This window comes from Balaenoptera physalus, assembly GCF_965194825.1.
Source record: "Balaenoptera physalus genome assembly, chromosome: 21".
NCBI lineage: Eukaryota > Metazoa > Chordata > Mammalia > Artiodactyla > Balaenopteridae > Balaenoptera > Balaenoptera physalus.
In genome coordinates this window covers 20,753,941-20,770,517 of record NC_138902.1, presented here as the reverse complement: position 1 = coordinate 20,770,517, position 16,577 = coordinate 20,753,941, and the positions used below count along the sequence as shown (strand labels likewise).

Genomic DNA, 16,577 nt, shown 5'->3' with positions numbered 1-16,577 from the left:
GAACATTTTTCAGGACAGATCGTATGTTAGGCCACAAAACAAGTCTCAGCGAATTTTAAATCACTGAAATTATCACACCAACGATCTTTTCTAATCACAATAGTATGAAAGTAGAAATCAGTAACAGGATGAAAACTGAAAAATTCACAAATATGAGAATATTGTACAATACGTACCTGAACAACTACTGATGGGTCAAAGATGAAATCAAAAGGGAAATGAAACATACTGAAATAAAGGAAAATGGAAACACCACATGCCAAACCTTAAGACATGCAACAAAAGCAGTACTAAGAGGTAATTTTACAGTGATAAATTCCTACATTTGGAAAAAAGAAAGACCTCAAATAAACAACCTAACTTTATACCTCAAGGAACTAGAAAAAGAACTAAGCCCAAAGTTAGCAGAAAGAAGGCAGATAACAAAGAGCAGAAACAAATGAAATAGAGAATAGAAAAACAATAGGAAAGGTCAATGAAACAAAGAGTTGTTTTTTGAAAAGACAAGCAAAATTGACTTTACCTAAACTTACCAAGAAAAAAAGAGGACTCAAATAATTGAAATTATAAGTGAAACAGCTGACATTACAACTGATATCACAGAAATACAAAGGATCATAAGAGACTATTATGAACAATTATATGCCAACAAATTGGATAACCTAGAAGAAATGGATAAATTCCTAGAAAAAACAACATACCAAGTCTGAATCATAAAGAAAAAATCTGAACACACCAACAACAAGTAAGGACATTGAAACAGTAATCAAATATCTTCCAACAAAGAAAAGCCCAGGACCAGATGGGTTCATGGGTGAATTCTACCAAACATTTAAAGAAGAATTAATGCCAATTCTTCTCAAACTCTTCCAAGAAACTGATGAGGAGGGAACACTCCCAAACTCATTTTATGAGGCCAGCATTACCTTGATATCAGGGCCAGGTAAGGATACTATAAGAAAACTAAAGCCCAATATCTCTGATGAATATAGATGCAAAAATTATTAACAAAATACTAGTAAACCAAACTCAACAACACACTAAAAGGATCATACACCAAAATCAAGTGGGAATTATTCCTGGAATGCAAGGATGGATCAACATATGCAAATCAAGAAATGTGATACACATTCATAGAATGAAACATAAAAATCTAATGATCATCTCAAAAGACACACAAAAAAAGCATTTGACAAAATTCCACATCATTTCATGATAAAAACTGTCAATAAATTGAGTATAGGAGGAACATACCTCAACATAATAAAGGTCATTTTGACAGACTGACAACTAATGTCATACTCAGTGGTGAAAAATTGAAAGTTTTTCCCCTAAGATCAGGAATGAGACAAGAATGCCCACTATCACCACTTTTATTCAACAGAGTACTGAAAGTCCTAGCCAGAGTAAGAAGGCAAGCAAAAGAAACAGAAGGCATCCAAATCAGAAAGGAAGAATTAAAATGGTCTCTGTTTGCAGATGACAGGATCTTATATATAGAAAGTCCTAAAGTCCCTACCAAAAAAACTATTAGACCTAACAAACCAATTCAGTGATGTTTCAGGATACAAATCAACATAAAAAAATCACTGTGTTTCTACACACCAACAATGAATTATCTGAAAAAGATGTAAAGAAAACAATTCCATTTACAATAACATCAAAAACAAAATACTCAGGAATAAATTTAAGCAAGGAAGGGAAAGAGTAATACACCTAAAACTATAAGACACTAATTAAAGAAACTGAAAAAGACACAAAAAATAGAACGCTATCTCTTGTTCATGGATTGGAAGAGTTAACATTGTTAAAATGTCAATACTACCCAAAGCCATCCACAGATTCAATGCAATTTCTATCAAAATTCCAATGGCATTTTTCACAGAAACAGGAAAAATGATCCTAAAATTTAAATGGAACCACAAAAGACCCCGAGAGCCAAAACAATCTTGAGAAAGAAGAACAAATCTGGGGCATCACACTTCCTGATTTCAAAGTATATCCCAAACCTACAGAAATCAAAACAGTATGGTACTGGCATAAAAAACCATATAGACCAATGGAACAGAATATCAAGAGCCCAGAAATAAACCCACGCATATATGGTCAAATAATATTTAACAAGGGGGCAAAGAAAACTCAATGAGGAAAGGACAGTCTCTTCAACAAATGCTGGGAAAAATGGATATTCACATGCAAAAAAGTGAAACTGGACTCCTATCTTACACCACTCACAAAAACTTAACTCAAAATGGATTAAGGACTTAGAGGTAACACCTGAAGCAATAAAACTCCTGTAAGAAAACATAGGGAAAAAGTCCTCCTTGACAGTGGTCTTGGCAATGATTTTTTTGGATATGACATCAAAAGCACAAGCAATAAAGAAAAACCAACAATGAGATGACCTCAAACTAAAATGCTCCTGCATGGCAAAAAGAAAGAGTCAAGAAAAGGAAAAGAGAACCTACAGAATGGGAGAAAGTATTTGCAAACTATACAGCTGGTAAAGGGTTAATATTCAAAATACAGAAGGAATTCATAAACTCAACAGCAAAAACAATCTGATTAAAAAATGGGAAGAAGACTTGAAGAAACATTTTTCCAAAGAAAATGTACAAATGGCCAAGTACTTAATAAGGTGCTACACATCATTAATCATCAGGGAAATGCAATTCAAAATCACAATAAGATATCATCTCACATGTGTTAGACTGGCTATTCTCAAAAGACAAGATAAAAAGTGCTGGTGAGGACATGGAGAAAAGGGAACCTGGTGCATTCTTGGTGGCAATGTAAACTGGTACAGCCACTATGGAGAACAGTATGGAGATCCCTCAAAAAATTGAAAATAGAGCCACCATATGACCCAGCACTCCCACTCCTGGGTGATGTCTGAAGGAGACGAAGTCACTGTGTCTCAGAGATGCCAGCACCCCCACACCCACTGCAGCGCCATGCACAACCGCCAAGACGTGGACACAACTAAGTTCAACAGATGAATGGATAAATGTGGCATATATACACAATGGGATACTATTCAGCCACAAAAAGAAGGAAATCCTTCCATTTGCAACAACACAGATTAATCTACAGGACATTATGCTACGTGAAGTAAGTCAGAGAGAGAAATACCAGATGATCTCGCTTACATGTGGAATCTAAAAACATCAAGCTGATAGAAACAGAGCAGAATGGTGGTTTCCAGGGTCTGGGGAGTGCGGGAAATGGGGAGGTGGTGGTCAAAGGGTACAAACTTTCAGTTATAAGATAAGTAAGTTCCAGGGATCTAAGGTACAGAGTGGTGACTATAGTTTATAATACTGTATCGTATGCTTGCAAGGTGCTGTAAGAGTAGAGTTTTAATGTTCTCACTGTAACAACGACAACATGGTAATTGTGTGAGGTGAAGGATGTGTTAACTAACCTTACTATGGTAAACATTTCCCTATATATGTGTATCAAATAATCACGTTGTACATCTTAAACATACACAGTGCTATATGTCAATCATATTTTAACAAAACTGGAGGGAAAAAAAGATATTTTCTAACTCACACAAAAGTCCAGAGATAAGGCAGTATATAGCTGCTCTAAGAAATTACCGCACACTTAGTGGATTAAAACAAATCAAGTTTATTATCTTACAGTTATGTAGGTCATAAGTCTGACATGGGTCTCATGGGGTTAAAATCAAGGTGTCATCTAGACCGCGTTTCTTTCTTAGGCTCTAGGGGAGGATCTCTTTCCTTGTTGGCAGAATTCAATCACCTGCAGTTGTAGGACTGAGATCCCACTTCCTTGCTGGCTGTTAGCCAAAAGCGATCCCCAAATTCCAGACAATACCTGCGTTCATAACACCTTTCCTGCATCTTTAAAGCCAGCAAAGGCAAGCTGAATCCCTCTCATACTTTTCTTTCTTCCTTCAGTCTCTCACTCTTCTGTCTTCCTCTTAAATTTTTAAGATTAAGAGCTCATATCATTAAATTGGGCCCACCCAGATTACCCAGAATAATCACCCAAACTCAAGGTCTGTGACCTCAATCACATTTGCAAAGTCCTTTTTGTTAGGTAAAGGTTGTGGGGATCGGAGTGTGGGTATCTTTGGGGGAGCATTATGCTGGCTACCACAGGAAGAATCTAAACTTATTTAGTCCCTCAACAATATTAGGAACTCAAGTTTCTTTTCCTTGACTCTCTACACTGCTGTCCATAGCTTTATCTTTATCTCTGCCTGGCTCCTCTTGTGGTCATAAGAGAGCTGCCAGCAGCAACTAGGCCTACCTGCTCCCTTGCCCACAGACACCAATAGAGACACTGACTTCACCTTCCCAGGATTTCCAAGAAAGCCTCATACTGTGTTATACTGAACCATATTGACTATGCTTGTACATCAGTAAACCAACAAAGGCAAGGGGAATGGGACAAAGAATAGTTTAGACTAATTATATGAGACAATCTAGAACTATTAGGGAGACTGCAGTCTACTCGTTTGGTTCCCCTTTAGACACACCCTTCTTCCAACACTTATACTTTCAAAAATGCTCATGCTCACACCGAGCAAGGTCAATCCACCTCACAAAAAGGGAACAATCCAGTCTCATCGAGTTACTGCATCTAACTTCAGATCAATGATGTGAGTAATACGCTTTCCCTTAAAGTGGGTCTGGACGTAGACTCATATAGTCAACATCCATTTAGGCAGCATATGGTTACAAGGTTAAGTTACCTACACGAAAAATAAATTGGTGAAGAAAACGTAGGATAACCACAATTAAATTTAGAGAAGTGAAGAATGACACAATGGTCAGTGTTAACTGGCCCTTAGCACAAAGTATATCCTTCTAGAAAGAAATAGCTAGGATTCTTGGCCCTCAAAATTCCAAAGGCTAGGAACCATAGCATGATCTTGTTTAGACAATGGTTGCTATTAGGAATTTCAGTCTCCTGGCAACAAGCCTCTGAGACCCTCCCATTTCCCAAGGCCCTGAATTTAGAATGGTCTTTACCCACTGCATTACAATTTGAAACTACCCATTTCTTTCCACAGACTGCATTTAAAATATATCTTTATTGCATAAAGTTGAGTAGTTCCATTTGCCAGGTAGAAAATGCTTAAAAGGAGGTATCTGGGAAAGGTTGAAGGCAACAGATTTGTGCTTCATACTTACTTCAGATTTGCCTCATACTTATCTCTTGTTAAAACTTTCTTTTAAACCCATATTCACACTAACTTTGGAAAAGATGAATTCTTTACTTCACGCTAACCTTGCAAAGCTGATCTGTGAAACTAGGCCATAAGTACAAAGGATTTTTTTTTTTTACCAAATCTGAATTTTAAAGGCCTCTTGGATCTAAGCAGGAAATGGGCAGGGCACTTCAATATCCTGAATTTTTTTTTGTACAAGTTCCCCCCAAACCACAGCCTCATAAAATGTATAGTCTGTGCCCCCACGTATCACCAACTTCCCATTTAGGAACAGTGAGGGGTCCTTTATTGCCCTCGTTCCAAGTTAAATCCATATCTTAGAATCTTCCACTAGCCAAGTGGAAGTACCAAGTTCAACACCAGTACCAAGTCCCTAGTACCAAGTTCAATACCAGTTTAAAGGCTATCGACTTCAAGTATGGAAAACCATTCAAACTGGCTTAAAATTGAGTTAACTTGTTCTTTTTTTTTTATAAATTTATTTATTTATTTACTTATTTTTGGCTGCGTTGGGTCTTCGTCGCTGCGCGCGGGCTTTCTCTAGTTGCGGCGAGCGGGGGCTACTCTTCGTTGCGGTGCGCGGGCTTCTCATTGTGGTGGCTCCTCTTGTTGTGGAGCACGGGCTCTAGGCTCATGGGCTTCAGCAGCTGTGGCTCGCGAGCTCTAGAGCGCAGGCTCAGTAGCTGTGGTGCACGGGCTTAGTTGCTCCGTGGCATGTGGGATCTTTCCAGACCAGGGCTCAAACCTATGTCCCCTGCATTGGCAGGCAGATTCTTAACCACTGTGCCACCAGGGAAGTCCTGAGTTAACTTCTTACGACAAGAAATTCAGAAATCAGGCAGCCTTTATCAGTTGACCTATTCCACAGCTCCAGATGTTTTCAAGGATTCAGGTTTTTTCCACCTCTCTGTTTTGCTGTCATCACCTCGAGGGTCATCCAACTGGTGTCGTCATTATTCCAAGAGTGCTGCCATCAACAGGTTGAGCAACATGCTTTCTTGTTCACAGCAGATTGGCTTCTCTTTTCCAGAGACTCCCCCCTGCCCACAAGCCAATCTGTCCTCAGTGTGTCACTGGCCCAAACTGATTTAGTTCTGCACCCTCTCCCCGAACCAATCATTGATAAAAGTAGATGAAATTAAGCATGGATGACTCAGTCTACTCATATGGGGTAGAATGTAAACTGAGATGCCAAGTACAAATTTAACCACAGTGTCAAGATAGATACTGACAATTTTTAAATTTCACATAAATTTGAAATGTTTAAAGGTAAGTTATCTTAAAACAAAACAAAAAAGGGTCAAACTGATACAAATAGCACAATATACTTAAGAAGAAGTGAATTCAGGGCTTCCCTGGTGGCGCAGTGGTTGAGAATCTGCCTGCTAATGCAGGGGACACGGGTTCGAGCCCTGGTCTGGGAAGATCCCACATGCCAAGGAGCAACTGGGCCCGTGAGCCACAACTACTGAGCCTGCGCATCTGGAGCTTGTGCTCCGCAACAAGAGAGGCCGCGATAGTGAGAGGCCCGCGCACCGCGATGAAGAGTGGCCCCCGCTTGCCGCAACTAGAGAAAGCCCTTGCACAGAAACGAAGACCCAACACAGCCAAAAATAAATAAAGAAATAAATAAATAATAAAAATAAAGGAATTCCTTTAAAAAAAAGAAGAAGTGAATTCAGTTCTCTTTTACCCATTAAGACCAGCTCAAGTTCTTAACTCTTCAGAACATCTCTCAAGACTCTTATGAAGAATACTCAATACCTCATCTATGCACCTACCTCTTACTATAACATTATTTTATATTTAGCTGTATGTCTTCTCCACTGGAATGTAAACTCTTTAAGGCTGAGGAGAAAACATTCATTTTTCTCTGAGGGTATCAAATACAACATCTGACACAGTAGGCACTCAAATGCTCAATGAATGACTTAATACACAGATGTTTAGATGATTAATGTGTTTTTGCTGATTTCACACTTAAGCAGTGGTAGATGCAATGTGGATAAAAAGTGGAGACTGGGGAGTTCGCTGGTGGCCTAGTGGTTAGGATTCTGGGCTCTCACTGTGTGGCCCGGGTTCAGTCCCTGGTTGGGGAACTGAGATCCCGCAAGCTGTGCAGCATGGCCAACACAATAACAAAGAAGTGGAGATTGGTATCTTTTTGGAGCTACTTTCTTTTGCTGAGATCACAGATTTATAAACTCCTCTAAGGGGAACAATAAAAAGAAAAGCTAGACGCAGTCAATGTTATTAATACTTTCTCTTTTCACCTCTCCATCCTATTTTTCTCTTCTGCTAACCAATTCTGATATTTCCTTTTATTTTTTTTTACCTGTGCCTTAAGGCTACTTAAGGGTACTTTCTACCTTCATTGATTTAAAACAATGAAATAAAAATGTAACTTAATTTAACAGTTAAGTGCCCACTGTGTTGCCAGACTCGGTTCCATACTATGGACACAAAAAACAAGTAAGATAAAACTCATAATGTAGTAAGGGAATCAGACAAAACCAACATAGTGTGGTAAGTCGTGTAAAATGAGTATAAAGTACTATGGGAGATAAATGAGTTTGTCTAATTGGGCAAATACCTAAGAAACCAATAAATCCTATACACATTAGTCATTCAGAATGTTCTATCAAGTCTTGTATTGTTGGGTAGTTGTTCTAACTTTTCTGTAATGTTAACAGGGAGAAATAAATGGGTGAAACTTAAGTGTCAGGGGGCATTATGAAAAAGGACACAACTTAAAAATGCCTAATATAACCAAAATCAAGGAACAATGCAGGAATTCATTTTTGATCAAACTACTATTTCAATCTGGAAGGGGCAGTGTATAGCCAGTCCATTCTACTTTTGCTCAAAACCGTGATTTTTAGATGAAAAAATATGCCATCAACTAATTCTGTCATTCTCACCAATTCTCCCCAACAGACAACAAGTGGGGTAGCATGTCTGAGTCAAGAGGAATTGATTCGAAAACAAAAAAAAAAGAGACCAAAAACATTCCAAAATGAGTTCTAAGTGTGGGTCCATCAAACTATAGTTATGTTCTAAGTTAAAAATGCAAAATGGTGAAGGAGGCAAGTTCAGAAAATGAAAATGCTAAAACTGTGTTCACACAAGATCCAAACGTATTAAATACAAAATGTTTACAATGAGAACTCTGCATGTGCTCTTATTTTTTCTTACTAAGATAACATAATGGGGCTTCCCTGGTGGCACAGTGGTTAAGTATCTGCCTCCCAATGCAGGGGACATGGGTTCAAGCCCTGGTCCGGGAAGATCCCACATGCCGCGGAGCAACTAAGCCCGTGAGCCACAACTACTGAGCCTGCGCTCTAGAGCCCGCAAGCCACAATTACTGAGCTCGCATGCCACAACTACTGAAGCTCGCGTGCCTAGAGCCTGTGCTCCACAACAAGAGAAGCCACCACAATGAGGAGCCTGTGCACCAAAACGAAGAGTAGCCCCCGCTCGCCGCAACTAGAGAAAGCCTGCACGCAGCATCGAAGACCCAACACAGCCAAAAATAATTCATAAATTAATTAATTAATTAACATAATGGAATGTGCCTTCCCAAAAACCAGAAGGGGTACTTTTTAAAAGTTAAGTGTCAGAAATTGTGGCTCTAGTGGAGTAGTTGGAAATAGCCAGATACAACTCCGCCAAATTAAAACATCAACTCAGTCTCTGAAGGATTGAGTCAAGAAAAAAAATTCCGTTCTAGGGGCTTTCCTGGTGGCGCAGTGGTTGAGAATCTGCCTGCCAATGCAGGGGACATGGGTTCGAGCCCTGGTCTGGGAAGATCCCACATGCCGCGGAGCAACTGGGCCCCGTGAGCCACAATTGCTAAGCCTGCGCGTCTGGAGCCTGTGCTCCGCAACAAGAGAGGCTGCGATGGTGAGAGGCCCGCGCATCGCGATGAAGAGTGGCCCCCGCTTGCCACAACTAGAGAAAGCCCTCGCACAGAAACGAAGACCCAACACAGCCATAAAATTAAAAAAATTAAAAAATTAAAAAAATAAAATAAAAGAAGAATAATTAAAAAAAAATTCCGTTCTAAATACTTTAAGTGCTATTTTATATTATGCAGGAGGCACAAGGATCTACAAAATGGCTCCTTAATAAATGTGCTGATGTATGCTTCTGAAAAACTTACAAAGGTTAAAAAAATTAGAAGGGAGTGTCTGAAGTCTGGCTACATTAATGTGCAGGACTTACTAACCAAATCTCACACTTAGCTTTTTACTATTACAAAAGGCTATGAGATGGCAACAAAATAAGAAATAAAACACCTCTGTACTTATTTTCTTAGTAATACTTATCAAATCTCAAATGGCAGAAATAACAGATTCGTATAAAACCTCAGAGCAAAAACAAACAAAATCTCAAACTTCCTTAGGTCACGGTAACTTACCTCTTAGAAGTAAAATTTTTTTCCAGCTCCTCATTGTGAATCAGTTTTGTATCTCCAAACTGCCATGAAGACTGTAGATCACAGCTTACATCAAGCCGGCACTGATTAAGAGTATCGTGTATGAAACTATACTCTCTAGTATTGGTGCAACAAGGTGACAAGTAAACTAAAAATAAAGAAAAGGGCAAGTGGTTATTTGTGTTTAAAATGACATCATTGGGACTTCCCTGGTGGCGCAGTGGTTAAGAATCTGCCTGCCAATGCAGGCAACACCGGTTCGAGCCCTGGTCCTGGAAGATCCCACATGCCACAGAGCTACTGAGCCCGTGCGCCACAACTACTGCAGGCTGCGTGCCTAGAGCCTGTGCTCTGCAACAAAGAGAAGCCACCGTAATGAGAAGCCTGCTCACCGCAACTAGAGAAAGCCCGTGCACAGCAACGAAGACCCAACACAGCCAAATAAATAAAAATAATAAAATAAAATGACGTTATTGTACATCTGCACAATGACAACTGTGTATCAATATAAGACACAAACAAATATTTGGAATTTTCTTTAACCATCTGGAGGCATTTACATTTAAGATTCTATAACAGTAATACAAACTTCCTATACCTGGTATAAATGAAAATATGAACCTTGCTTTTCTCCACATACCTATTGGGAGTTCTTAAAAGTTGACGCAGATATACTAGGTAGTACTAGAATTCAGGTGACTTGTTTTCAACTTAAGATGTACAGACTCTATAACATACAGTGCTACACAAACCTGGTAGCTACTGTTAGTGCATGAATATTTCTTGAATTTTGCCCAAATAAGGCAACCTATATACTAGTAAACTGGTTATTTTGACTTGCAAAAATACCAGAACATCTCTGTAAACTCTTGGCTGACATGGTGGCATGACTAAGAGGCACACTTTGAGAAGACAATAAGCAGTGTTTTAAGCACTGCGATATTAAGTAGATGCATAAAAGAATAAAACCCTCAAGGAAGAGGACTCGGAGGAAACTGGGGAATACAGTTGATTCTTGTTATTTGTGGAAGGTATAGTCTATTAAAGTTGCTGCCAAGAGTGAATTAGTGAATACTGAACTATTAATCTTAGGAGAAATACACAGTTAGGTTCCTGTCAGCCTCTGGTCACATTTTTGACAACTGGAATGCCACCTGCAGTAAGTTTGTTTGCCAACATCCCGGTAAAACAAGCCAGTCTCATTAGGGATGGAAACTTGCCACATAACCTTTTCCTGTATAACACTTACCAGGTGTCTTTAAAATTCTCCCCCAGCCTCCTGTTCTGCAGAACCTGCCTACCTGCATCCCTTATCACCTTTTGAAATGTGTGAGTCAGCCAGCACTAGCCAAGAGGGACCTAACATTTTCCTGACCCTGGGGACCATGACTGTAAGTCTCTTTGGCTTTTTGCCTCACAACAGTGCTGCCCACAAGTTTCTGTTTTTTTAAAAAAATTAATTAATTAATCCATTTATTTATTTATTTATTTTTGGGTGTGTTGGGTCTTCGTTTCTGTGCGAGGGCTTTCTCTAGTTGCGGCAAGCGGGGGCCACTCTTCATGGCGGTGCGCGGGCCTCTCACTGTCGCGGCCTCTCTTGTTGCGGAGCACAGGCTCCAGACGCACAGGCTCAGTAGTTGTGGCTCACGGGTCTAGCTGCTCCGCGGCATGTGGGATCTTCCCAGACCAGGGCTCGAACCCGTGTCCCCTGCATTGGCAGGCAGATTCTCAACCACTGCGCCACCAGAGAAGCCCGTCACAAGCTTTTTATTGGTGGTCATCTCAAGAATCTACAAATGTAGATTCCATCCTTTCCACAGGAAAGGAACCACAGATGTTCCTTTAACACTTTCTGGAGAGGCTTGATATACAAACTGGCAAATTTCCTCTTCCTTTTCCAGAAGGTTCCATACTGTTGGTCAACAGCACTATAACTTACCTTACAGTGTAGCTTATGTGACACATATTTTCTCTGTAAGGCACATCATAGACTACTTGAGCTTAGGAACACTAGACAGCATTTCAGCATGATATGGTGAAGACCATTTTAAACGGAGACATCACGGACAAAACTGCAAACAACACAGCCCTAAGTAGATGATGAAATGGACACTTATTTATAATGAGAGCTGGAACAAGATGCAGAGCTCCGTCTCATCTGGCCTCATCTGGGAACGTGTGCAACAAGTGACTCAAATTTTTCACCACTCGCACATGTCTGCAAATGACTGTGAAAGCACTGCTGCTGAGTACTGACGCTGGGGTTACAAGCAAATTTTAGCAAGTAGGAGAATTTGCAAATATGGAATCTGTGAATAATGAGGATCAATGATATATATAATTTAAGCCAATTTCCATGTATATGAATCTAATTAACATAAACAATAGTCCTTTGTATTTAACAATCAACAGAGTAAGTTACAACAATGGCAAAACTAATACAAAATATTACAATCCTCTGTTTATCAAAAAAAACTCATTCTTCATCCCCTTCCCATCTTAAATTCTATTATTAAATTAAAATAAAATTAATCCAAGTAAAACTAATTTTCGCTTTAATATTTGTAACAATTTAATTGTTACAAAGTTTGATCATTTCATAAGATATGAGATACGATTTTGTGCATGTGTGCCTGTGTTTAACTTCTTATTTTGAAGTGAATGTAGATCACACAACATTCTTATAGAGGCCCTGTATACCCTTAACCCAAACTCCCCAGTGGAAACATTTCACATAATTATAATAAAATATCAAAACCAGAAAAATGACACTGGTATAATCCATAGACCTCATTAACATTGTACCAGTTTTATGCGCAGTTATGTGTGTGTGGGTAGTTCCATGCAATTTTATCACATGTGTAGATTCATGTAACAACCACTATAATCAAGGTATACAACTATTCCACCTCTCACACTACTCCTTTACATACAGTCATACTGGTAACCCCATACCTCTTCTCTTCCTCTCAATCCTGGAAACTACCAATCTGTTCTCCATCTCTATACCTTTATCATTTCAAGAATGTTTTGTAAATGGAATTTTGTACTTGCAACCTGTGGAGACTGGCTTTTTTCATTCAGCATATTCCCTCTGAGATCCAACCAAGCTGTTGTTGTTCCAGTAACTCATTTTTTAAAACTGCTGATAAGTATCCCATGGTATGGATGCATCATACTTTAACCACTCACTCACTGGAAATCAGGGTGATTACCAATTTCTGGCTATTACAAATAAAGGTGCTATAAACATTTTTGTTTGGGTTTTTGTGTGGACTTAAGTTTTCATTTCTCTGGGATAAATGTCCAAAAGTGCAATTGCTGGGTCATATGGTAGTTGCATGTTTAGTCTTTTATGAAACTATCAAACTGTTTTTCAAAAAGTGGCTGAGCTATCTTACCTGACCATCGGTTGCATGACTGATTTGGCTTCTCCATATTCTTCCTAGTTTTTGGCATTGCTATTCTTATTTTAGCTGTTTTAACAAGCATGAAGTGACACCTCGCTGTGGTTCTGATGAGCATTTCCTTAATGGCTATGATGTTGAGCATCTTTTTGTGTGCTTATTTGCCATCCATACCTCCTCTTTAGTGAAATGGCTGTTCATGTCTTTTTCCTGTTTTCTGCTTGGATATAACACTCTCTTTTCTCTTACTATTGAGTTCTGAAGGTGCTTTATATGTTCTAGATGAGAGTCCTTGGTTACATTTATGATTTGTAAATGTTTCCCCCCACTCGCAGCTTGTCTTTTTACCTTCCTAACAAGAGTCTTTCACAGAATAAAAGTTTTAAATTTTGATGGAGTCCAATTTACATTTTTTTTTTTGGATTGTGCTTGTGGCATCATGCTAAGGACTCTTCATCTAACCGTAGATCCTGGAGATGTTTTCTTCTAAAGTCTTACAGTTTCACATTTTCCATTTAAACCCAGGATTCATTTTGAATTAATTTTTGTGTGAAGTTAGGGTGAAATTCTTTTTTTTTTTTTTTGCCTATGGATAGCTTTCAATTGTTCCAGTGACATCTGATGAAAAGACTACCTTTCCTCCACTCAATATACCCTTGTTAAAAATCAACTGAAAGGAAACCAATTGAGCATATTTGTGTAGGTCTATTTCTGGAATCTCCATTCTGTCCCACTGATTTAAGTGTCTATCCCTTTGTCAATGCCACAGTGTCTTGATTACTGTAGCTACACAGTAAGCCTTAGTATTGGCTACAGTAATTCTAAACACTTCTATTTCAAAATTGTTTTCGCTATCCTAGCTTCTTTGTCTTCTCATGTAAAATTTTAAAATTTATTTATTTATTTATTTATTTATTTTTGGTTGCGTTGGGTCTTCGTTGCTGCATGTGGGCTTTCTCTAGTTGCAGTGAGCGGGGGCTACTCTTCCTTGTGGTGCACGGGCTTCTCATTGCAGTGGCTTCTCTTGTTGCAGAGCACGGGCTCTAGGCACGCAGGCTTCAGTAGTTGTGGCTCGCGGGCTCAGTAGTTGTGGCTCGTGGGTTCTAGAGCACAGGCTCAGTAGTTGTGGTGCAGGGGCTTAGTTGCTCTGCAGCATGTGGGAATCTTCCCAGACCAGGGCTTAAACCTGTGTCCCCTGCATTGGCAGGAGGATTCTTAACCACTGGGCCACCAGGGAAGCCCCTTCTCATGTAAATTTGAGAACAAGCTTATATATTTACAAAAGGTCTTGCTGGGATTTTGATAGAAACTGCAATAAATCTACAGATAAATTTGTGGAGGACTGACATCTTCATTATATTGAGTCTTCTAATCAATAAGCACAGTATAACTTTCTGATAACTTAGAATTTCTTTGATTTCTTTCATCAGCACTTTGTGCTGTAAAGCATAAAAACCCTGTATATATTTTATTAGTTTTATACATAAGTATTTCATGTTTCGAGCTATTAGAAATGGTATTATCATTTTGATTTTCATGGGTTCTTTGCTAGTATATAGAAATTCAATTTATTTTTGTATTTTGATTTTGTATTCAGTGACCCTGATGAACTTGTTAGTTCCAGGGTTTTCTTCTTTTTCTTTTTTTGTAGGTCCCTTGGGATTTTCTATGTAGACCATTGTGTAACCTTCAAATAGGAACAGTCTTATTTCTTCCTTTCTAATTTCTATGCTCTATGCTTTTTATTTCATTTCCCTGACTTTTTGTGCTGGTTAGAATTTCCAGTACTATGTTGATAATAAGAGTGGTGAAAGAGAACATTCTTGCCTTCTTTCCCTACAGAGAAAACATTCAGTTGTTCATCATTAAGCATGATGTTAGCCAGGGATATTTTTTATATACTTTTTATCAAGCTGAGGAAGTACTCTATTCCTAGTTTGCTGAGTCTTTATCATGAATGATTTTTGTCAAATGCTTTTTCTGCAAAAATTGATATGATCATGTGATTACTATTATTTATCCTGTGAATAAAGACTGACTTTCAAATACCAAACCAGCCTTGCATTCCTTGAATAAAACTCTCTTGGTTATAGTATATAATTGATTTTATACATTGCTAAATACAATTTCCTTATATTTTGTATAGGATTTCTGTGTCAAGGTTCATGATGTATATCGGTCTGTAGTTTTTTTTTTTTTATATTACATTTATTTAGCCTTGGTACCAGGGTAATACTGTCCTGATAAAATTATTCTCTCCTCTGCTATTTTGTGGAAGAAATTGTAAAGAATTTGTATTAGCTCTTTTCTTTAATGTTGAGTAGAATTTTCCACAGAAACCATCTGGGCCTGGAGATTTCTTTTCCAACAGTTCCTGTGGGTTACTTGAACATTTTTAAAATGGCATTTTGATTTATTTATCATGTTTTTATAAAAAAACTTTTAATTCTGAGATAACTGCAGATTCAATATGAAGTTGAATATGAACTTTACAATATGAAGTTGTGATGTATAATAGAGAGAGATCCTATATCCTATTCACCCAGTTCCCTTCAATGGTAACATCTCACTTTATAATTGCCTTAAATACGTCCTCTACATATACCAAGAATCACATTGAAGAATGTCATAATTTTTGTTCCAACTGTCAAACATAATTAAAAAACTCAAGAGGAGGACTGTCTATTATATTTCCCTATATTTTTACTCTGCTTCGTTCTTCCTTCATTACAAATGTTCCCAGCTTCTTTCTTTTGTCATTTTCTACTTGGAGAACTTTGTTTAGCCATTCTAAACTAAGATCTACCAATAAAAAATTCTTAGTTTTACTTCATCTGAGAATGTCTACTTCAGTTCTATTCCTGAAGAATATTTTTTCTGGGGACAGTTCTTTTCTTTCTGCACTTAAAAAATGTTGTGCCACTTCCTCTGTGCTCCATGGTTTCTAATGCGCAATCTCCTGTAATTCAATTTTTTCCCCTATAAATAACATTTAGTTGCTTTCAAGATTTTTTCTGTTCTTAGTTTTCAGAAGTCTGATTATGATGTGCCTTGTCATGGACTTCGGCTTATCATGTTTAGGGTTTATTCAACCTTTTGATTGTACAGGTTTATGTCTTTTGCCAAGTTTGGGGAATTTTCAGCCAGTATTTATTCAAATACTCTTTCAGCTCTATGCTCTCTTCTACTTCTGGGGCTCTGAGGACAAAGACATTAGGTCTTCTATTATTATTCCACAGGTTCCTGAGGCTCTGTTAATCTGATGTGTTCTCTGTTGTTTAGGCTGGGTAATTTCTGGTATTATATCTTCAAATTCACTGCTTCTTTCCAAAGTCTTCTTGATTCTTCTCTGGAACCCATCCAATCAGTTTTTTATTTCAATTATTGTATTTTTCAGTTCCAAAACTTCTACTTAATTCTTTATTACATTTTCCATTTCTTTGTTGAGATTTTCCATTTTTTCATTTGTTTCAAGAGTGTTTGTAATTGCTTGTTGAAACATCATTACGATGGCTGTCTTAAA

General features: G+C 38.2%; 1 protein-coding gene across 7 annotated transcripts in view; it reads right to left on the bottom strand.

The window, feature by feature from the left end:
• Nucleotides 1-16,577, bottom strand: part of TEX15 (testis expressed 15, meiosis and synapsis associated) — an 87,337-nt gene that overhangs the window by 34,246 nt on the left and 36,514 nt on the right. For all 7 annotated transcript variants that reach the window (XM_082444568.1, XM_082444569.1, XM_082444571.1 and 4 more), the window contains one exon: nt 9,630-9,795. In XM_082444568.1, the coding sequence (XP_082300694.1) occupies nt 9,630-9,795 (166 nt within the window). The remainder of the gene's footprint in view (nt 1-9,629; nt 9,796-16,577) is intronic.